The 24851-nt window shown below is 41.5% G+C and overlaps 1 protein-coding gene across 1 annotated transcript in view; it reads left to right on the top strand.

Moving 5' to 3' along the window:
* Positions 1–24851, top strand: part of TANC2 (tetratricopeptide repeat, ankyrin repeat and coiled-coil containing 2) — a 2676984-nt gene that overhangs the window by 1540181 nt on the left and 1111952 nt on the right. The window contains exon 8 of the mRNA XM_044055212.1: positions 21096–21377. Within this exon, the coding sequence (XP_043911147.1) occupies positions 21096–21377 (282 nt within the window). The remainder of the gene's footprint in view (positions 1–21095; positions 21378–24851) is intronic.

Below are 24851 nucleotides of genomic sequence, written 5' to 3'. Positions count from 1 at the left end.
GGAACATTTTCACTGGGAAGGACAGGAGTACTCGGAATCTAAGATAGACTTAGGGATTTTCTTCTTCTTCCCCAACATAGACCCCCTAGCTATCCCTCCTGTTTTGGATATTGTGGATAATGCTTTTTCGGAGGCTAACTTAACTCCTGACTCTTTTCCTCCAGCTCCTGTTAAGCCAGACAGGTATTATAGGGTTCCTGATACCCGCCAGTTTTTATACAAGAATCCTACTGCTGATCCTGAAACCATTTCTCGGGGCCCTAAGGGGGTTAAGGCCGCTTCTGCTAAAAACCCCATTCCCACTGAGAAGGATTCCAGATCTTTAGAAAGATGGGGCAAAAAAGTGTACACTTCTGCAACTTTATCTATTAGGGCTTTAAACTGTCAGTTTCATATGCTGAAATACCAGCAATTTCTTTTGTCTGTTTTGAAACAAAAGCTAACTTCCATTTCTGCTTGTGCAGATGATAAGGAATTACATGACTTAATGCATGCCACTGAACAAGTAGGGAAACATGGTTTACACTGTGGTTTTGATGCCTTGGAGGCTTCTTGTAAGGCTGCTGCTTCAGGCACAGTCATTAGAAGGCATGCTTGGTTAAAGGAACAAAACTTGCCAGATCAAGTAAAAGCTAAGTTATTGGATGCTCCTGTTCAACATAATGTTTTGTTTGGATCAAAGGCTGAAGAGGTGATAAAGAAGATGGAGGACAAGGCAAAATCCATGCAAACAGTTAAAGATTTCGTACAAGTACAGCCACCCAGATTTAGTAGGAATTGGCCTACTAAAAATTGGTCCTTTCCCAATTCAGACAGGCCTCAGAGGGGTAGATACAGACGCTCCCGAGGAAGGCCCCAAACGCAAGCCTCTTATAGATCAAGACAGTGGACTGCTTCCACCCCTAGCAAGCTCATAGAAAACAGGCTCAATGACTCCCCCTATTGGGCTGCAGGAACTTCTTGCCTGGAAGCCCCTCTCGGAGGACAACTTTCTCTTTTTTACCTAAATTGGACTCATATAACCCAAGACAAGTGGGTTCTGGATGTGGTTTCAAGAGGTTACAAATTCCATTTTCATACCCTACCAAGACCAAGCGGATGCCCGGATCTACCAAAACATCAATGGTTAGAGGCCTTAAACCAGGTGGAAACCCTCTTGGCTATGAAAGCCATAGAACTGGTTCCACTTTCAGAAATGGGACAAGGTTTTTACTCAAGGCTCTTCCTAGTCCCCAGAAAGCAAAATTCATGGAGACCTATTCTGGATCTGTCAGTCTTGAACACTTTTCTCGAGATACCAAACTTCAAGATGCTTACTCTACAGCAGCTACTTCCAATGTTGACCAAAAATGCATGGATGGCTCTTTGGATTTAAAGGAGGCTTATTTACACATTCCCATCAGGCAGGAGTGCAGAAAATACCTCGGGTTCAAGGCCGGATCGAGGCACTATCAATTCTCTGCGCTGCCCTTTGAATTGTCTACTGCGCCCAGGGTCTTCACCAAATGCCTGGCTCCAGTAGTAGCTTATTGCAGACTCAAGGGAATTCAAATTTACCCTTATCTGGACGACTGTCTTATTCAGGCAGACAGCAAGGATGTCTTTCTCCAGCATCTAGAATTTGTTCAAAAACTTCTCAAGTTCCTGGGATTCACTGTAAACATAAAAAAGTCAAATTTGACACCCTCACAACAGATAACTTTTCTGGGTGCTCTTCTAAACACAAAAACCCAGATGGCATTTCTGACATACGAAAAACAATTACAGCTGGCTTCAACTTTCAAAACCTTGGCATCATTAACTCAGCTATCTGCAAGGAAATTCCTGCAGGCTTTGGGTTACATGGCCTCCTGCATCCTTCTTGTACCATATGCAAGACTACATATGAGGAAAATATAGTGGTACCTAAAAAGTGTATGGTCTCAGCATTGCCACAGTTCAGACATACAGATCACCGTCTTGCCTTGTCTTCAAAAGGAATTCCTTTGGTGGTCCAAGGCATGTACTCAAAACAAAGGGAAGGCCTTCAGTCTGCTTCCAGCCAGTCAGATACTAACCAAGGATGCCTCGGATTATGCATGGGGAGCCCATTTGCAGGGCAACTGTCTGCAGGGCCTTTGGACAAAGGATCAGAAGCACCTGCATATCAATTTAAAGGAAATGTTAGCCGTTCAGAACGCTCTATTGGCCTTCAGGAATCTTCTACAACCAGGACAACTACTGATATGGACAGACAACACCAGTTATGTGGTACATAAACAAGCAAGGGGGATCATATTCCTATCCCCTTTGTAGACTAGCCATGAATATATGGAACACAGCTCTAGCTTACAAACTGGACCTTCAAGCCCAGTTTCTACCAGGGAAGCAAAACATCCTGGCAGACAGTCTGAGCAGGAACATGTCAGACCCACACGAATGGATGCTGGACACAGAGATATTCAAGATGATTACAGCAGTCTGGGGATGTCCTCACATAGACCTCTTTGCATCCCACATCAGTCATCAACTACAGATATTTTGCACAAGGACATTCCACGAACTAGCTTGGAAAGTTGATGCACTATCATTCAGTTGGAGAAACCTCTCGGGGTATGCCTTCCCGCCTCTACCTCTTCTTCCACGGGTGTTATTAAAGATCAAACAGGACAAGCCCAAGATGATAATTTTACTGGCCCCAAATTGGCCTCGACAGTTTTGGTACCCAACTCTGAAAAACCTTTCTCTGGAGCCCCCTTGGGTTTTACCTCAGACTCCGAACCTTCTGTCCAAACACCAGGATCAAGTTCTGCACTCCCATGTCAAAACTCTCTGCCTGGTTAATCCAGGGTCTATGATTCATTCTCTTCTACCCAAGCAGGTTATGGATGTCATTTTAGAAGCCAGACGTCCTAGCACTAGAAAATCTTATGCAGGAAAATGGAAAAGATTTTGCACCTGGATGCAGGCTCAGGATTCGGATCCTCTTATTCCTAACATTCCTCTGATTTTACTTTATCTGACAGACCTCTTACATATGGGTCTTTCTTTTTCTTCCATAAAGATACATGCCTCTGCTATTTCTGCTCATTATAATACAGACCCTCCAATCTTTTCCCACCAGCTCATGAGACAGTTTCTCAGAGGAGCTAAGAACTTAAGGCCCCCTAGATCTCCACCCATTCCTGCCTGGGATCTCAACTATGTTTTGGAAAACTCACCCTACCTCCTTTTGAGCCTGCTGCCACATCTGACATCAAGTTTTTATCTTGGAAGACAGCCATCCTGTTAGCTCTGACCTCTGCCAGGAGAGTTTTGGAGTTGCAAGCTCTCATGGCTGTGGAACCTTATATTATTTTTCACCAAGACAGGGTGTCTTTAAGGACTAATCCTACTTTCATGCCTAAGGTGCTTTCCAAAGTGGCTTTAAATCAAACTATTCACCTGCCAACTTTTTTCCCCACTCCTCAAAATAGGGGGGAAAGGAACTTGCATTCCTTGGATGTACACAGACAACTACGTTTTTACCTGGACAGAACCAAGGACATCAGGAAATCAGAGCAATTGTTTGTTTCTTATGCTTCAAGTTCCCAAGATAAAGCCATTTCAAAACAGACCATTTCTAAATGGATTGCTCATGGAATCAGATTTTGTTATTCACACCATGGAAAGCAAATCCCAGGGAGTATAAGGACTCACTCTACCAGAGCTGCTGCCACTTCAGCTACCTTCCTCAGGGGAGTTCCTACCAAAGACATTTTGGAAGCTGCAACTTGGAGTTCAGTGCATACTTTTTCTAAGCACTACAATCTACCTCTCTACTCTAAGTCTAGGGCAGGCTTTGCTTCTGCAGTCTTGCAGGGCCTTTTAGCCGCCCCCTCTACTTTATGACCACCTCTTTTTTCTTCTGCTTTGGGATTCAACCCTACAGTCATGACTGCAACAGTGAAACACGATGAACATAGTACAGTTGCGTACACTCACCATAAATGTAGATGTTTGAGTGTCTTCACTGTTGCAGTCTGGGTTACCCTCCCTCCTGTCCCATCTTATTTTTTCTTTTGTGTGGTTCCCTTCTTCACCCTTCTTCTGAGGTGTATTTGCAAAGGGTATGGGATTTTACTCATTTTGGAACACCTAACATCTGGGGCAAGAAAAACTGGAGAACATGGCGTCAGCTGCCAGCTTTGTACTCCTGGCGCTCTGACGTCAGGGAGCATGGCTGAGCAGCCGCCGCCGGACCCAGACTTTGGGATTCTGGCCGACTGAGGACTGCCTGCCGGCAGGGGAGAACCCTACAGTCATGACTGCAACAGTGAAGACACTCGAACATCTACATTTATGGTAAGTGTACACAACTGTACTTTCCGGATGGTCACATTACAGTCGATACTTCCCTTCTTGGGGAAAGACAATTGGATGTGCTCGATAGAACTCCAGGATGCGTACTACCACATAAAAATGGCCAGATCATTTGCACTTCTGGCTGGTAGCCAATCACTACCAGTTTCGAGCCCTGCCCTTTGGTCCCACTACAGCCCCCAGAGTGTTCAAATGTATGGCAGTGGGTCATGGCTCACCTGAGGTGTTTGGAATTCCAGGTGTTTCCTTACCTAGACAATTGGCTCCTCTCTGCCACCACCAGGCATCAGCTTATACAAGCCAGGGACACCACACTTACTCTTTGCAATCCACTCTGTATTACCATAAACTCAGAAAAATCTGCCTTGTCGTCATTGCAACATTTCATTTTTATTGGAGCAGATTTGTACACCACCACCACTTTAAAACTTTCTTTAGAAAGGATATTAGTACTTCGTCAGCAAATTCTGAATGTCATTTCCAGAGACAAGGTGCCAGCCTCAGCTTGTTTTGTATAGTGGCAGCTGCAGTAATAGCGATTCCATTGGGTCGTATGCACTTCCGGATTCTACAATGGCTTCTGTTTACACAATGGTCTTATCAAGAGATCCCAATATCACATCTCATTATACTAACAAACACCTCACCATCAGCCACGGAGACCACGGACGCTTCTCTGATCAGATGGGGGGGGGGGGCATTTTCAGGGAAGAACAACCTAAGGCACATAGACCGAACAAGAGACACATCTGCATATCAATCTCCTGGAGATGACAGCAGTACACTTGGCGTTGCAGTACTTTCAGGACTCTCTCCCTCTGGGGACAACTCCGATTCAGACGGACAACATGTCGGTGGTCTTGTACTTGAGGAGCCAGGTCCTATCCCCTTTGTCGAGAGGCCCTAAGAGTATGGCAGTGGGCTACATCCACCCAGCGCTTTCTGATAGCAATGCACATCCCTCAGAAATCCAGCGTGATTGTGGACAAACTGAGCAGGGCAATTTTGTTGCCTCACAAGTGGTCCCTCAAAAAAGAAATAGCGGAAAGAATATTACACAAATGGGGCCATCCTTGCTGCAATCTTTTTGCATCCACTATGAACACAAAATGCAGAAGCTACTTTGCCCTGATTCCCCCTCCGGGAGATTCCCCAAGGGATGCACTTATACAGGATTGACCTCCCGGTCTCCTTTACGCATTTCCACCAATTCCCCTGATACCAAAAGTATTACAAAAACCCAAAGCCCTGTGAAGGACCAACATTCTAATAGCCTCATATTGGCCTCTTCAGATTTGGTTCCCCTTCCTTCGACCTCATCTGTTGGAAGAGCCTTGGATTCTGGATCCAGTTCCGGACCTTCTGATGCACTCGTCGGGGGCTCTTCATCCATCCCTTCAGTCCCTAAAATTGACAGCTTGGCTGCTCCAATTCCCAACATAACCAGGTTCCATAACCTTTCAAATGAAACGCAGCATATCTTAGTATCTTCTTATAAATCCTCTGCTAGGAAGTTGTACCTCAGCAAATGGAAGAGATTTTCCGTATGGGCTTCTCAGAATAACATTCACCCTTACCAAGCCTTTATTTCCTGTGTATTAGAATTTTTGACTTATGTTTTTCAACAAAGAAGCGGCGGCTACAGTTTGTATGCAGCTTGCCGCCATCTCTAATTTTCTTCTTGGTACTGAAGGCTTTAACATAATGTCACACAAGCTATCCAAATCCTTTCTCAAAGGGACTTTCCACCTTAGACCACCAGTTAAATCCCCTTATACCCCCTGGAACCTAAATTTTATGCTCTCACGCATTATTCTCCCACCTTTTGAGCCAGCTTCTTCATGTCATTTGAAATTTTTGTCTTGGAAGACTGTCTTTTTAGTAGCCATCACGTCTGCTCGAAGAGTCTCAGAACTACAAGCCTTGTTCATAAAACCTCTGTATTTGGTTTTTCATGCTAACAGAGTTTCACTGCGAACAAATCCTTCATTCTTACCTAAAGTTTGTACTGAAGCTAACCTTAACCAAATTATAGATTTACCAGTGTTTTTCCCTAACACACCAACAATTTGGAGTATATGCTGCACAAACTTGATGTTCACCGACAGCTCAGATTTTACCTAGATAGAACCAAAGAATTCAGATGATCTGAACAACTTTTTGTATCCTTTTCAGATTCTAGAAAAGGTATGCCTGTGGCAAAAACAACCCTATCAAAGTGGTTATCTGATTGCATCACTTTCACTTACTCAGCTGCTAGTTTACCTCTACGACACAAAATTAAGGCTCATTCTACCAGAGCTGTGTCCACATCATCTTCTTTTTCAGCTAGACTACCAATAGACAATATTTGTGCAGCAGCCACTTGGTCAAAGCCTCATACCTTTGTCACTCATTACAAAGTCGATAGGGCCTCCAGGGACAGGGCCTCCTTTGGTTCTACTGTCCTGAGAAACATACTCCCATGAGCCACCCAAGAAGGATGGTGCTTGGTACGCTACCCATCTGTAAGAATGAACGGTGAGATAGAACAACTTCACATAAAAAAGTTATGTATTCACCATAATGTTCCACGTGAGTTGTTCATCTCGCCTTCATTCTTACTTCCCACCCTCCTACCCCCCTCCAGGTTTTTTGAGGATCGAGATTCATGTTTTATCATGGTTGCTTTATCTTTCCTATGGTATTTATCTTAAAAAGTGACAGAATGGCATATGGTATTATTAGAGGCAGCAAATAAGATCTGAGGTAACTCAAGGTGCATCATGGGATAGGGACTTGGCCTAGAACTGTCTGAAGACCTCGAGCTTTGTAGTTGGCTGACTTGGAGCCGAGGATCGGCTCCGAACCCCATCTGTAAGAATGAAGGGTAGATGAACAACTCATGGAACGTTATGGCGAGTACATAACTTCTTTTTTTCCTCTAAATAATTATGCAGTAGACAATAGCTTTCAAGAATTTTTAAAAAGGAAAGAGAAGATGGGTTATAATTTAACAAAATGAGTGGAAAGCATTGCAAGATCTAAATAAAAGACAGGAAGTAGTTATAAAACCATTGTATAAAGGTCAAACAGTTGTGGTTTTACATTTTTCTCAGTATTTTAAGATGTGTATGGACCATTTATCTGATGAGAATATTTATAGAATTTCCAACATGATGAAATATCGAAATGCTATTGTAAAGTATAATGAGTTGTTGAGGAAAGGGTATAGGCTAGGTTATTTATCGAGACATGATGTTGAAGTTAGATTTAATACAGAAGGGTGCACTTTGGCTTTTAATGTCTACCCAAGATTCATAAGAGTTTGGTTTCCCCTCCAGGTCACCCAGTAGTGGCAGCGGAAAAGTATTTTTTACATAATATGGGAATGATGTTACACTCTTTTTTGATGAAGTATGTAGTGAAATTAGACTGTTATATAAAGGATTCCTTTGACTTTCTGAAGAAAATTAAGTTAATAAAGTGGGAAGATATTTTTTGGGTGGTAGTTGATGTGAAAAGCTTATATACCAACATTAAACACTCAGTAGGCCTTGAAGCTTTAAGATTTTTTTCTTGGTGAGAGTCTGGTAGTTAATTATGTTATAGATTTATTTTTCTTTAGTTTAACACATTTTTTTTATTGAATCGGTGTATTTATTAACAGATGCAAGGGACTGAAATGGGTGCACCCTTTGCACCAATGTATGCTAATTTAGTTATGGATTTGTTTGAAGTGGAAATTTTATATAGGTTAAAGTTTTTTTTAAGGATTTTGTAGTTTTATACTGCAGATTTATAGATGGTTTGATTTTTTATGCAGAGGAGGTGAAAAGCTAGTAGAGACTTTTGTAAAGGATTTACAAGTGAATTGGTTTGGTTTGCAATTTGATGGCCTTCAGAGTGCTAAGGTAGTGACTTTTCTAGACTTGGAGTTGGATGTTAGTAGTAGACTAATAAGTACTAGAATACATAGGAAATTTGAGAATGGAGCTCATTTTTTGGATAGTAGGAGTTTCCATCCTCCTCATGTAATGAATGCCTTACCCTATGTTGAGTTGTTAAGGGGGTAAGTAGGTTATGTAGTGAGGTGAAAGTGATGGAAGAGGAAATTGTCCATACTTGTATCATCTTTAAACAAAGGGGATATGGTGAGGAGTTAATTATGCATTCCCTGAAAAAGTTTTTTCAGGCCGATAAGGGTAGACATGGGACTGTTAGTAGGGAAAATTTGGGTTTTAATAGTAGTTTAGATAGGTTTGAATGTGGGAATGGGAGGAAAGTATATTTTGTTACTGTTTTTAATGTGCTCAGTCAGGAAATAGTTAATATTAAATACTATTGGACATTTCTTTTGAAGTGTAAAGGTTGTGTTAAGAATTTATACAGATCTTTTAAGAAAGGTCGAAGTATTAAAGACATGGTGGTTCATAGTTTGTTCTTTGCATCTAAGGAAAGCCCTACTAGCGTGATAGGGACTTTGGGAATGGTTGCTTATGGAAATTGTTCAGTATGTAAGCATGTAGTCAGGTGCTTTGAGAAGATTAATGGTGTAGAGTATAGACCTATAGCGCATTATACTTGTACTACAAAAGGAGTAGTGTATGCTCTGACTTGCCCTTGCAGTCTTTTTTATATAGGGGAAACAAAAAGATCTTTTAAGGTAAGACTGCAGGAATATATCAGAGACATGAAGAATAAAAACTGTGAAAACCCTGTAGCTGTTCATCACAACATGGTGCATAGGGGGCTTTTTACAGTTTTTAAAGCATGTATACTGGAACAAGTCCATAAAGAGGATACTTTTGTGTTGAAGAATAAATTGTTATTTAAAGAAACTATTTTTATTCTTAAGTGTGATACTTTGATACCTAAGGGCTTGAACAGGGAGTATACTTGGAAAGCCCTTTTGTAATTGAATGTTTTTATTGGAATTAATTGGTGTGCTTATTTAATGGTGTTTTTTTTGTGTGTGTTGGTAACTCCGAGAAGACTTTATAGCCAAGGTGGTAGAGTGTTGAATAGTGTACTGTGTATTTGACAAATTTTATTATTTTAATGTAGTTTGTTTTGTCGCTGGCGTATTTAAATTTTATAGTTGGTTTGTGTTTTTTGAGATTTGACTTGGCCATTGCTAAAGCTCGTGGCAACCAAAAAACTCTCCCTTACCCGTAATGCACCAGTCCTAAGTTACCTCTGATCTCATTTGCCACTTTATGTGAAAGATATGTGGTTCACCATAGCTCTTGAGCATTTGTCAGATTGGTGTTATAATTTTCACTAGATATTTTTGTAATTTCTCTTAAATTCTTAAAGTTTTTCCTATCCCTCACCTAATCGTACAGTTAGCACAGTTCAAATTACTATTGTTATTATTTCTTCCCCTTTTTTGGACTGTCGTACAGTCCATACATCTTAAATACTATTGTTAGTATATACTTTCTTTTTACACTTGATGTAGTAAATTTTACGGGTCTATATTAAAAGACCAAAGAGGTGTTTCAGCGAACACCTCTTGGTCGACACGTAATGAGCGAACACTCAAAACAGCAGTTTCTTTCCCTGGGAAAGAAACCTCTAACACAAACACACACACTTTAAAACATAACATGGGGGGCTGTGCCCCCCACACCTCCCCTAACTAAATATACCAACTCCGAGATCACACTACAGTGAGGAAAGGGGCGAACACACGGGGATGGCCAAGCAATTTCTTTCCCAGGGAAAAAAATCTCTTTTTTGAGCATTCGCGCTTTAGTGCATTCGCTCATTACGTGTCGACTTAAGAGGTGTTCACTGAAACAGCTCTTTGGTCTTTTAATATAGATCCAATTTTAGTACCATTGCTGGTAGTTTCTATTTCTTCTCTCTCTCTCCTGATAAAAATCTACCAAAAAAAAAAAAAAATCTGTTCTTCCTTATGTTTTGCTTTTTCATATAGTTTTTGCAATGACGGAAAAAGGCCCCACTGGGTTTAAAGAATGCATTGTGTGAACACCAATTTCTCATATCTGATGTCCACACTATGTGTGTACAGTCTGGAATCATGTCTTCAGGAAGATTGTTCTGTATGCCATGGATTCAACCCTAGGGTGCTTGTAGAACAGGAAAAACAATCTTATTTTAAAAGGCTAATTACCTTCTGCCTTTGGAGAGGCTATATCTGGAGATCAGTTTCCCAAAACTAAACAGTCAAAAACTTCTCCAAAACCTTCTACATCTTCCACAGGTTCAGAGCCATCCAAGAAAAGAGCCACGATGGATCCAACCTCATCTGATCTGAAAAAGAAAAAAAATTGATGGGCCCAACATCCTTAGATCTGACTACTTCCAGCCCTTCCGGTTCAAGTGTTATTTACCTACCCAGAACAACATACTCACCATCTGTGGATCTAGTGCCCTCAAGGGTACCCTTACCTTTTTTGGAACATCATCGACCCAGTTCCCCCTCTATTGTTTCCACTCATTCTTCCAGATGTTTGACGGGGAAGATGTGGAAAGAGTGGTGTGGAAGATCCTCCTGGTGTAAAGTCAGATGGGTGTCTTAATGACTCCTACCTCTTCTGGTCAGTAGGTCCATTCTTCAACCACACCCCTCTACAAGTTCCTCCTCTGATTCCTTCAACTATCAGAGTCCCTGGATCCGAGCCATCTGGATCCATCTGTCTCTGATCCAAAGATAGTAGTATCTTCATATCCAAAGATTACACTGAGTGCTTCGGTTCAGTCGGATCCTGAGATCTCTCAAGCTGAAGCTTCCCTGTCATTTCCAAAGTGTTGGAATTAATTCTAAAGTTGTTAGAGCTGTCTCTGCTCCACGGAGCCATGGCACTGAATAGCTCGGCTCCAGCTTCCATCTCGGGGAGATTGCTTTGAGTGGGGGAGGACAGCGGTCCAAAAGCTTGTCTTTTCAGATCCAACGTCTTCTCTTTCTCTGGGCCAGTCTGCCATTGAGGCTGTGAAGATGGTTTTGTCTGCCTCGGCAGAAAGGATGGATCCAGCCCCCACAGATGTTCTTCGTGTTTCACTGTTGCATTCATCACACTAGGGTTATCCTGCCAGGGGTTAGCCCTTAGTCAGCCCAAATACCAGAGGCTTAGTATTTCTGCATCAGTTGCTGTCGCTTCAGGACTGATGTCAGGTTGTCAGTGGTATAAAAACAGGCAGCCGACACCATTACATCAGTCTTTCTTGCTGAGGAGCCCAAAGCAGAAGCAGTTTGCACGAGTGCCGGTACCCGAGTTTTCGTTTCCAAAATTGTAGCTGAAGTCTTCTAAAGCTAAGTACTCCGTTGGGGATCCTTTTATCTTGCTCTAACTGATGTCAGAAAAAGTTAACAATTGTCTCGCCTGTGGAAAGCAAATACCACACCGAGATTTCCATTCTTACTGTGTCACCTGTTTAGGCCCAGACCACGACGTTCCTTGCTGCTGGTTTTGTGCTTTGTTCAACGCCCAAACTATTTGTCGTCGGGCCCTTATTGTAGCTAAGTACTTTCGCTCTCGATCTCCGTATTCCAAAATGGCTTCAGTAAGCCATCCGACTACCGATCTTCCAAAAAAAGTAAGGATAAAGACAGAGATAGACTGCACAGGTCCAAAACTGCCGATGATGCTTCCGTTAAGCTAGTTGCCAGTTCGCCGGTACTCAGTGAGGTGCTTTTGCAGCCTATGATGCCCACTTCGATGGATTTGCAGGCCGCTACTCAGACCCGTTCAGAGTCCGGTATGCAGTGAGACTCTTCTTTGACTACGGAACCTGCAGATGTCTCTACCTTGGATAGGTCCGGAGCCGCTGTGCAGGCACCTGCTTCTGAGGAAGTTTTTCGCACTACCGATATTCGACACAAACCGACTATTTCGCTTCTTCAGTTTATTCTAAAACTACCTAGTTTCTAAGGCACAGAGTACGAGCTAGGCCTAAAAAAACGATGACCCGAACTCAAGTGCCTTCTTCCTTGCCACAATCACAGATGCTTAAAATGGTGGAAGACCTTATTATGCTGATTAGGGGGAAGCCAGCCTTCCCCTCCTAAAAGAAAAAGAGACTTGTCCCCAGCAGTTTTAGCTGACCAAGAGTCTGACTCTGAGGTTTCTGATTATGAAGACATGCCCTTATCTGCTTATGAGGATTCAGATGCAAAGAAATCCATTCCTTCTGCCTCTCCTCCAGAGGATTTTTCTTATGGTGAAACCCTTCATACTTTGAGAGAGTATTTCCATTGGGAATGCCAGGATTATTCTCAGTCCAAAAACAGACTCAGGGAATTTTTAGATTTACCACAGCACAGACCCTTAGCTATCCCTCCTGCTCTGGATGTTGTGGATGATGTCTTTATGGAATCCAGTCTAACTCCTGATACTTTACCTCCTGCTCCCAGGAAACCTGACAGGTACTACAGAGTCCCTGACTCTCTCATTTCTTTTCAAGAATCCTACTGCTGACCCAGAGGTCATCTCCCAAGGACCTAAAGGAATAAAATCAACTACAGCAAAGAATCCCACCCCCCTCGGACAGAGATTCCCGAGCGTTAGACAGATGGGGTAAAAAAGTGTACACCTCTGCAACTCTTGCCATTAGAGCATTAAATTGCCAGTTCCATCTGCTGAAATACTAGCAACATACTATGGAACTTATTAAGCAAAAATTATCTACCATCCCTGACTGTGCAGAAAATAAAGAATTACAGGATCTTATGCATTCTGCAAGCCCAGTCAGCAAGCATACCCTGCAATGTGGGTTTGACGCCCTAGAAGCATCTTGCAGGGCAGCAGTCACAGGTTCTGTACTTAGAAGACATGCCTGTCTTAAGGAACAGATCTTGCCAGACCATGTCAAATCAAAATTATTGGACGCACCTTTGAGCAAAGACTCTGTTTGGCACCAAAGCAAAAGAGGTTTTAAAAAAGATGGAAGAAAAAACTAAGTCTATGCAGACAGTCAAAGATTTTTTGCAAGTACAGCCTCCAAGATTCAGTAGGCATCGCCCCTCAAAGCATTGGTCCTTTCCAGCCCCCTCAAGGCCACCTCAGACTAGACCTAGGGGAAATCCTTTAACATATGAATGCCACTATCATGGGGAATATGTTATATATATGTATGTTATGTTATAAGAATGGTAAGAATAATGAATTGAATAAGGATACACCGTCAATGAAAAGCTGTTGCAGATGTAATTTCTGCAGGTATGTATAGACCCCTCTTGAGTTTGTCCATTCAGTTACAAATAGGAAATGCTATTTTAGGGTAGTAGATGATTGTCGCAGTAGAAACCTGATTTATTTGGCTAAATGCCGGGCCTGCGACTGCTTCTATATAGGCAAGACCAATAAGTCCCTATTGGAAAGAATGAGGGAACATATATATATAACCTGCATAAGAATATGTAACATAATGCATTAGCAAAGCATTTTAGTGAGTGTGGTGAGCAACACATATTTGGTTTTAGAGTAATTGAAATGATGCATCCCAATGTCCGGGGTGGGGACCTTAGAAATTATACAGAAGAACGGGAACTGTGTAGGATTATTAATATGCAGGCAGATAGGTTCCTTGGTATTAATGAGAGAGCCTCTATAAAACCAGCCTTAAAAGATAGAGGTCTCTCTAAATAAGCAATTGCCTTTGAACTGCTTTGTAATTGTTTTATTATGAATGTTCTGCCAATGGTTAATGGTGCTCATGAGATGAAATGAATTCAGTATATGAACTGTTTTGTCTTTGTAATGAGGATAAAGACAGAGACAGACCACACAGGTCCAAAACTGCCGACGACGCTTCCGTTAAGCTAGTTGCCAGTCCACTGGTACTCAGTGAGGTGCCTTTGCAGCCCCATGATGCCCACTTCCACAGATTCGTAGGCCTCTGCTGAGACCCATTCGTAGTCCAGTATGCCGCAAGATGCTTTTTCGACTATGGAACCTGCAGATGTCTCTACCTTGGATGGGTCCGGAGCCGCTGTGCAGGCACTGGCTTCTGAGGGTGTATTCCGACCTACCGATATTCATATTAAACCGACAACTTCATTTCCTACTAAAATTGCCAAGTTTCTCAGGCCCAGAGATCACACTACGCCTAGAAGACCGATTTCCAAAGCACATGCTCAACCTCCCATGCTACAAAAACAAATGTTTAGAATGGCTGAAGACCTTATTACTCTAATTAGGGGAAGCCAGCCTTCCCCTGCCAAAAGACAAAGAATTGAATTTCCTTCTGATTCTACAGACCAGGAGTCTGATTACCAGTGCATACCCTTATCTACCTATGAGGATTCAGATGCAGAGGAATCCATTCCCTCTGCCTCCCCTCCAGAGGATTTCTCTTTTGGTGAAACCTTGCATACCTTAAGAGAGCATTTCTGCTGGGAATGCCAGGACTATCCTCAGTCCAAAAAGAGACTCAGGGAATTTGTAGATTTGCCTCAGCACAGGCGTCTATCTATACCCCTGTCCTGGATATTGTAGACGATGTCTTCTTGGAGTCCAGTCTTACTCCTGACACCTTACCACCAGCTCCTAGAAAACCTGACTGGTACTACAGAGTACCTGATTCTCATAAATTTCTCTTTAAGAATCCTACTGCGGATCCAGAGACCATTTCCCAGGGACCTACAGGCATTAAGCTACTACAGCCAAAAACCCTAGCCCTTCAGACAGTGATTCTAGAGCTTAGACAGATGGGGTAAGAAGGTAAATACCTCTACAACTCTTGCCATCAGGGCTTTGAATTGCCAGTTTCACATGTTGAAGTACCAGTAACATATTATGGAACTAATTAAACAAAAAATGGTGTTACTTCCAGATTGTGCAGAAAATAAAACTTACAAGAGTTAATGCATTCTGCAAACCAAGTTAGTTAAACATACTTTGCAATGTGGGTTTGATGCCTTAGAAGCATCTTGCAGGGCTGCTGTCACTGGGTCTGTACTGAGAAGGCATGCTTGGCTAAAGGAAGAAGTCTTGCTTGACCATGTCAAAATAAAATTACTAGATGCTCCATTAAATCATGAGCGTTTGTTTGGCACAGACGCAGAAGTTGTTTTTAAAAAGATGGAAGAAAAAGCTAAACCTATGCAAACAGTCAAAGATTTCTTACAGGTGCAGCCACCTAGATTCAGTAACCATGAGCCTTCAAAAAACTGGTCATTTCCAGTCCCTCTCAGGCCTTCTCAGTCCAAACCCAGGAGAAACAGACCACCAAGACTACAGTCTCAGAGTATGCAGAGATCTAAATAATGGATTGTTTTCACCTCAAAACCAGGGAGTGGTAAGCCACCCCTTTATGGAAAAAGTTCACAGTGACTTTCCAATTATCCTTCCCAGCCATGCCCAAGTACTTGCGACCCTAGGAGGAAATCTCACCCTTCATGCAAAAACTGGATGTCCATTACTCAGGACAGATGGGTTCTAAACATTGTATCACAGGGATACAGATTCTACTTCCACTCACTGCCAACACAAAGCGGGTTGCCAGACCTTTCTCCAAACCAGTGGGCAGAGGCTCGAAAGCAAGTACTTTTCCTTCTCCATATCAGGGCTATCCAGCCTGTTCCAGTAGAACAAAGAGGACACAGTTTCTACTCCGGACTGTTCCTTGGCGCCCTATCCTGGATCTATCAGTCCTCAACACCTTTCTAGTGGTCCCAAAATTAAGAATGCTTACACTACAACAGCTTCTTCCTATGCCAGCCAAGGATGCCTGGTTAATCACCTTAGACTTAAAAGAAGCTTATCTGCGCATCACCATAAGGGGAGTCTTGGAGGAAATATCTATGTTTCAGGGCAGGCTCTGTGCACTGTCAGTTCTCTGCACTTCCCTTTGGCTTATCTACTGCGCCCAGAGTATTCACAAAATGCCTGGTTCCAGCCATTGCATACTGCAGGCAGAGAAATATTCAAATCTACCCATACTTGGACGATTACCTGATTCAAGCAGACAGTCAGGAATTGCTGCTTCAGCACCTGGCATTTGTAAAATGACTTCTAACTTCACTGGGATACACAATCAAAGAAAATAAATCACAACTGGTGCCCAGCCAACAAATTGTATTCCTGGGAGCAAGCTTAAACACAACTTCCCAGATGACATTCCACTCACTCCAGAAACACAGGTCCATTTGACAAACTATTTCAAACTAACAGCCAACAAAACCCAGCTATCTGCAAGGAAAATACTGCAAGCCCTAAGGTTCATGGCCTCATGCATTCTGCTAATTCCATATGCAAGACTGCATATGAGGAAACTTCAATGGTACTTAAAAAGTCTCTGGTGTCAACATTCTCAGGACCTAGAAACAGTGATTCCTATCATACCTTGTCTAAGGGCAGAGTTCCTTTGGTGGGCAGAAGCATGCAACCACAACAAGGGACTTCCTTTCACTCAACCCCTGTCCACCCAAACCCTGACAACAGATGCATCAGACAATGCATGGGGGGCTCACATGGCAGGCAAATGCAGCCCAGAACAAATTCCCCTGCATATCAGTCAAAAAGAGATGCCAGCTGTACAGTATGCTCTAACAGTCTTCAAATACCTTATCCTTCCAGGACAGCTCCTGATAAAGACAGACAACACCACAGTTATGTGGTACATAAACAAGCAGGGCGGAACTCATTCTTACCCACTCTGCAGGTTAGCCATGGCTCTGTGGAATACAGCCTTGAGCATCCAAGTGCACCTACAAGCTCAATTCCTGCCAGCCAAGCAAAATTCACTGGCAGACGATTTAAGCAGAAATCTACTGGACCCTCACGAGTGGAAACTGGAACCCAATTAATTCAAACTTCTAACCCAGAGGTGGGGAACACCAGAGGTGGACCTTTTTGCCTCCCCCCACCCCCAAAATCACCAATTGAACCATGTTTTCACCAGGAACCCTCACAGCAGAGCCTGAAATTTGAATGCCCTATCCTTTACATGGGAAAACCTCTTAATTTATGCATTTCCTCCTCTGCCCCTCCTCTCAAAAGTACTACTCAAGATCAAACAGGACAGTCCAAGGGCAATCCTTATTGCACCAGACTGGCCACGCCAGCACTGTTACCCACTCCTACGCAGTCTGACATCAGTGCCACCCTGGCACCTACATCAGACACCTTTCCTGCTGTCTCAGCAGGAGGGACAGATTTTGCATCCACAGTTGCAGTACCCTAAACCTTGTAGCCTGGCTTATCCCATGAATACTTCACCAGCATCCCTCAGCAAACAGGTGCTGGACATCATCCTTGAGGCCAGAAGGCCTAGTTATAGGAAATCCTATGCTGAAAAGTGGAAAAGATATTGTTCTTGGAATCGGTCTCAAGAAAAGGACACAGCTGTGCCCAACTTACCTCAAATCCTTGATTACCTAGCAGAGCTGCTCCACAGAGGTCTAGCCTTCTCATCCATTAAGATTCATGCCTCTGCCATCTCAGCTCGTTATAATACTGAGCCTCCTATCTTTTCTCACCCTCTCATCGAACAGTTCCTGAGAGGAGCTAACAATTTAAGGTCCCCTAGGAGAGCTCACACCCCGGCCTGGGACCTTAACTTTGTACTGGAAAAGCTCACACTTCCCCCTTTTGAACCTGCTTCTTCAGCAGAGTTAAAATTCTTCTTTTGGAAAACAGCCTTACTTCTAGCTACTACTTCAGCAAGAAGAGTGTCTGAGTTACAGGAACGAATGGCGGTGGAGCCCTTCATCATTTTCCATGCTGACAAGGTTTCCCTCAGGACTAACCCTTCTTTTATGCCCAAGGTGGTATCCAGTGTGGCTTTAAACCAATCCATCAATTTGCCAACCTTTTTCCCTAATCCTCAGAGTATAGAGGGGAAAGGATCTTGCACTCCTTGGACGTGCACAGACAGCTCAGGTTTTACCTTGACAGAACTAAGCCTTTCAGAAAATCTGACCAGCTACTACTCAGCTTTGCTACAGGGGCAGAGGGCAAGGCCATTTCAAAGCAAACCATTTCCAAATGGATAGCACACTTCATCCATTTCTGCTACAAGCACCATGGAAAACCTACCCCTCTGGGGATCAGAACTCATTCCACTAGAGCTACTTCAAACTCTGCAGCATTTCTCAGGGGGGTCCCCATAGGGACATCCTGGAAGCTGCAAACTGGAGTTCTGTACACACCTTCACCAAGCATTACCACCTACCTAGCTGGGTTTGCTACAGCGGTCTTACAAGGCCTGCCAGCCAGCCCCAACACTTCTTGTCAGCCTCCACCCTTCCTCAGCTTTGGGAATCAACCCAAGTGTGATGACTGCAGCAGTGAAACACGAAGAACATGGTACAATTGTGTACAGTTGCCATAAATGTAGGTGTTCGAGAGTATTCACTGTCACATTCCTGGTTTTCCTCTCTCCAGCCCCTTGGCCTTCTCTATCCTTTTTACCTATCCTCTTTATGGCCATCTTTTATGGCAGGGGTATTTACTTTTTATTGGAGGTGTTCCACACCATGTAATAGCTTTCTATTTTGGGGGCATCTGACATCTAGGGCAAGAAAAACTGATGTAATTGGTTCGGCTGCATGTTTTATACCCCTGACGACCTGACGCCATGGAAGAGGCGACGGCATCCGACGCAGAAATCCCAAGACTCTGGTATTCGGGCTGACTGAGGGCTACCTGCAGGCAGATGACCCAAATGTGGTGACTGCAACAGTGAATACACTTCAACATCTACATTTATGGTAAGTGTACACAACTGTACTTTCTCTGGTGTCCTTGCACACGCACTGTCCTGCTACCATTAGCCCGTCTGCCAGGTCTTCCACATTATATCTCAGTAACCTTTTTATGTTCTTCCTCTACTCCCACCTTTTAGGGTTTTTTCTTTTAATTTCCCTTGCTTTTTTTTCCTCATCGTCATAAGACATTATACATTTTCATGCTGGCTTCTTAATACCTCATTTTGTCATGCTATCCTCCTCTTCTCACATTGGTTGAAACTTATTCCTTTTTATGCAATGTCCCCTTACTTCTTTGTTCATTTTGGTTTCCTTTTTCTGATGGCACTCTTGCATAAAAATATTAGCAGTATGAAGGCATTGATGGAAGAATACCCACAGTGTTTCGTGTCTTGCCAAGTACTACAGCTGGTAGCTACACGGATGACCTTCTCTTGCCCCATTTTTCCTTACATTGCCCAAGTTTTCCACAAACCCATTCTGATGACTTAAACCATGTTGCTGGATCAAATAAGTACAGTCCTGAGTCCTACCACCGTCTGTGTATTTGACATAATGTTTTTTCAGGTTCAAGTCTGTCTTAAATTGTATCCCCTTTAACTTCCATCTGTGTCCCTATCTCTCTCCTGTCTACCTACTCTTCATCCCTACACCTTCCAGTTGCCTCCGAAAAATTTGCTATACTCAAAACAAGTGTCAAGTTTATTCAATTGGATGTTCTTATGCAAAATACCTGTTTTCATACCGTACTCACAACTTTTTCTTTTCTCTTCAAGATTATACATACCCAGCTGTAAGTCTCTTCTCATAACATAGCCTGAATAGTCCCTTTAACTTGTTGTTAACTTTGGAGTGTGTACCTTCTACCAACCTAATTTGCTTCCTCCATATGGCTGTCAGAATGTGGCACAGTACTCTATATGCAACTTTACCAATGCTTTGTACAATGAAAAGGATGTTCTTGGTGTGTGTGGAATGTAGTTATACTATGCACCCCAGTATCTTCTTGGCCTCTGCCACTGCCCTTTCACACTGTACAGTATGATTTATCTTAGTGGTGATTGACATCCAAAGCCTTTTCTTTTCACATCCTACTTAAGATGGCCTAACCAGGCCTACACATATTTTATTTCTGTTGTTCCCCCAACAAAATACAAAATTGTGTTTTACATTAAATCCCAATTACTGTATATCCATCTACCGTGTAAGCTGCCAGACATTTTTCAGAAGGTTAAACCGTCTGTCTGTGGCCATTACACCAATCGTAGTGCAGTCAGTACACAGGTGGGGCTTACTGTCCAACCCAGATATGATGTGCGACATACATATGCAAACAGGAGTGGTCCCAACATTAAACTATGCAGCATTCCATTGTTTATTATCTTTTTTTCTTGATGGTTTACATCTCACTACCTTGTGTGTCAGCCTGCTGGATTTCTATCCATTTCAGAATTTTGGACCTCATGCCAATGTCATTTAGCTTTCCTGTAAACCTTCTGTAAAGCTCATTGTCAAAGAATTTTCAGAGGTGTAAATGCATCATATCAAGAGGATCCTCCTTGTCCACTTTGGCAGTAAACAGAGCCATAGAACTGAATTCAGTCTGAGTATGATGGATGTCTTCTCTCTCTCTCTGTTTTCTGTACTCCCATCTTATTTTGCATACATTTTTAATTTACTGACATTTTCTAAATGTTATACTGCTTTTATAAGGGATTTTAATCCACCATTCAGTAGCTATTTTGTACACAAGCTTTGAAAAACACTGCATTGATTTATGTAGGCTAAAAGAAAAAAATATGTGCTTCACTTCGTGAGTTGAAGATGAGCTGGAGGATGCTTTTCTTCATTATGTTAAAACTGTTTAGTCATTGTCTAGGAAGGAGGCAGTATAATGTGTCAGAATACTGCAGTAATTATTATATTTCCAAAAGAAATGAGTAACTGTAATAAAGAAAAAAACTGAGAACACTGAGGGTGGAAATCTGCATCACTCCTGCTTTTTAGTTTTATATTAATATAAGAGATATGTAGTTGTATATGTGCAGTATGTTGGATTTGGAATAACATTTGATTTTCTTTTGTTGTTTTGCAGTGCGTTTTGCTCCATACAGACCACCTGACATCTCTCTGAAGCCCTTGTTGTTTGAAGTGCCCAGTATTACAACAGACTCTGTGTTTATTGGTCGAGACTGGCTGTTCCATGAAATAGATATGCAGTTACGGAGTACCAATACCAACATCAACCGGGGAGTGGTGATCATTGGGAATATCGGCTATGGGAAAACCGCCATTATTTCCCGACTTGTTGCACTCAGTTGCCATGGGACACGTATGAGACAAATTGCCTCGGACAGCCCCCATGCCTCCCCAAAACGTATGGATCTTTTTAAATACATCTGTTATTAAAATTGAATGAATAAGTTAATTCTTGCAGAGGCTTTTATTTTTATTTCTTAGAAAGGAATACTGTGATTTTTCTCTGTAGGCATTTTGCTATAAAAGTGTTATTTTTGAAAACATTGAATCTTATCTGAGAATGTAAGTGTTTTTGTTTTTAATTCAGTAAGTTGCAGAATATAATATGGGGAGAAGCTCACACAATTTATTTATGCCCCTGAGATGTCTTTAGCTAAATGCTTTTGGTGACACAGGGATTTGTTTTACTTCTTAACTATTGGTAGACTTTTTTCCTTAGTTTTTATGCTAAAAATTGTGAAACTGGGTGAGTACCTTGTCATACAGATTGGAGAAGTGATAATACACTACTAAGGAGAATGTTTTTGCTCCTCCTCCTTTCATTGTGTACAAGACTTTTAGTCCTTATGTAGTTTAGATTGTTTCATTATGTGGTATAATTTACTTGAAAGCTCTGATAGTGCTGTTCCTTCAGTTAGTTGACAAGGGTAGTTGTGGCTTGGACATGCCTTCTTCATGTCCAAGAATGTATGTCATATGTGACCAGCTTCTTCCACTGGAAAATATTTGTGGCAGCTGAATGTGTTTGTGTATTGTATGCGTGTGTGTATGTGTATATATATATATATATATATATATATATATATATATATATATATATATATATAGATATATATATATATATATATATAGTTTGTACACTGACAGGAGTTGTAAGGCATCAGCCCAAAGGTTGAATCCCTTGCTATCCAGGGCATGCAGTAATATCTGCACCAAGAAGTGCCTTGGTTCACTTACAAATTGGGCTTTTGTATTTGTTGTTTGAAGTTTTGCATTTAGTAGTTTATTTATGATTATATGTGTTATAGTGTATTTTAATGTAAAATAAGTCATCCAGTCATTTCTGTCAAACTGCTGTGTGCTGTTACTCGTTTCCTTTTGTAAATATGTGCTAGCTCCTCAGCAGCGGTCCTTCCTATACTGTTAACTTTCTGATACAGTAACCATTTCAGAGTTAACTTAAATCATCATAAAATCATTTATTTTCAGTATAACTTGAGGTTTGTGTGTAGTAGTCACAGTAACAGTAGATTTATGAGTAATTGTCACTGCCACAAGAAATCAGATATAGAATTTTGGAACTAAGCAGCAAATGGAGCTCTGACTTCCAGCGAAAGCTACAGGAAGTTGCTGTCAAGGTTATACAGTTGGAGTAAATGATTCCAGATGAGAATGACTTCATATCAGTAGCACAGTGGTTCACAGTCACATATACTGTTTTCCAGGTAACACAGACTCAAAAATATTGACAAGAGTAGTCATTTTAGTGGCAACTCTTGAATTGGAAAAAAAACATGTAGGTAGCAAGCTACAGCCTTCAATGCCATTCATTTTCCTTATGTTAATTTAGCTGCTGGTGTGCTTGTTGCCTTGATTTAATTGGGTGTACTGTATGTGTTTTGGTGCTTTATGCAATATTTTTCTTTTATGTACTTTGTTTTCAAAATTCATCTGAGGTCAGATTGTGCCTGTGTATGTGCATGTGTGTGATTTTTCTTGGGTTAGAAAGGTTGAGTTTCTGTTTTCTGTTGCTAAAAGACTGCTGGTCTTTTCTTTGTGGTACTCACATCCTCAGTTCCAGCCTGTAGAGGTTATGCATTCACCTTCATCAGGAGGATTTTTTTTAGGTTTTCATTGGCTTTTTCTGTTCTTGATCAGGTAATGTACTTATTTTTGAGTTTGTAATGCTTTTAATACATAGAATGTGTATAGTTTTTACCGCAGTCCTTATTCCCATTTTGTTTTTTTTTTGTTATTATTTGTATGCAAATTTTGTAATGTAATTGAGGTGTGTGCATGTGTTGCTGATGTTGTTTTTTATTGATTTACTGTTTGTTTTTGGAGTATGTCTGCATTTAGTAGTTTTTCTCTGCTGAATGATGTTTCAAGATGGTGCCCATTAGTTGGATTTTGAAATGTGTGAGGAAAGTGGGATCTTTGAATATGAGGCCAAAGTGGCCTGCATTAATTTTCTCCCTCATGGTGAAACCCAATTGATGCACAAGCAGTTAATCAGATTGGTCAATGTTCCATGCCAATTTTCCAGACATGTAAATATGGACATTGTAAATAAAATATGTATGTGAGTATGTGAGACCCATTAAAGGGTTTGACTAGGTCACTTTTTGAGTGTGTGCATAAAGTGTAAACATTTAAGGGGCATCTTTGCAGTTTGGTACTAATTGTTTTAGTTTTTTTATTGAAATCACTGACAGTGTGGTTTGTATTTACACCTGTAGTGATTCACTGTGTGTGTGCTTTTTCCTTTTCATAGTTGTATGATTATGGAGTTTGTGTATAAAGTTGTGGAGGTGTGAAAGGACAAAGCCCTTCATGTAAACACTTTTTCAGTTTTCAGTGTTGTCTCAGTTGTAGTGATTAAGTTCACTGAGATGTAATTTCATTGTTGTAGTTTTAATCAGAATTGCAGACAATTGCGTTTTTATTAAAAGCTTTATTGTCAAAGGTTTATACACACACACACACACACACACACACACACACACACACACACACACACACACACACACACACGTGTTTGACTATTTAGCAAAATCTATCTGCTGGTTAACTTAAGTTAAAGAACAAGCTATACAGTAAAGTAAAGCAGTATTACTTTTATTTTGATTGCAGTTGCTTACATTTATTTTTAATTAAGATGTTAAGTTTATAGACCTCATCTGGATGAACAATAATGAAAATCACATTAAATTCTTGTGAAGGAAAACAGAATCATAGCTTGACAGTCCTAAGAGCCATGCTTTTCTTATATTTGCCTTGTGTTAGGCTGTGTAGCCTACTTTATTGCTGTAGGACAAGACATGCATATATACATTATTTATTTATTTATTTATTTATATTTGTTGACCGGGAGTGTCCAACTGGACGTAGGTCCATTTTCAGCGGAGGCCCGGGGAGAAAAGCTCCACGGTTAAAATAAACAGACAGTAGTTACATTGGATTACATAGCGATTAACAATTTACATAGCAATTACTTACAACATATTTACAGATGAAGAACATAGTACATCAGTAGACAACTAGAATCTTTATCTGTGAAGTACATAACAGACATTAACAAATGTTACAAGATGTTCCTGCTGTATAATAAGTACTGGCTTATGAGCATCTGAGCTTGCTATAATCAAGGTAGTTAGTGGAGTGGAAAGAAAGGTAGTGGTTGGGTGGGGTGGATGATATTAGAGTGGGAGTTGCAAGGGCATAGTCAGCATGTTTTTAGGTGCGCTTTTAGTAAAGTTTTGAAGTGGGTGCATGATGGTATGGAAGTAATTGTGGGTGGGAGGAAGTTCCATAATTTGGCTATGGTGCAAGAGAATAGTGCTTTACCAGCAGAGTTATTGGCTTTAGTGAT

The sequence above is a fragment of the Protopterus annectens genome, chromosome 13.part0 (assembly GCF_019279795.1).
Source record: "Protopterus annectens isolate FY-2018-M chromosome 13.part0, PAN1.0, whole genome shotgun sequence".
Lineage (NCBI taxonomy): Eukaryota > Metazoa > Chordata > Ceratodontiformes > Protopteridae > Protopterus > Protopterus annectens.
Note: the sequence above shows the minus strand (reverse complement) of the source record. Positions and strands in the feature narration are given on the sequence as shown.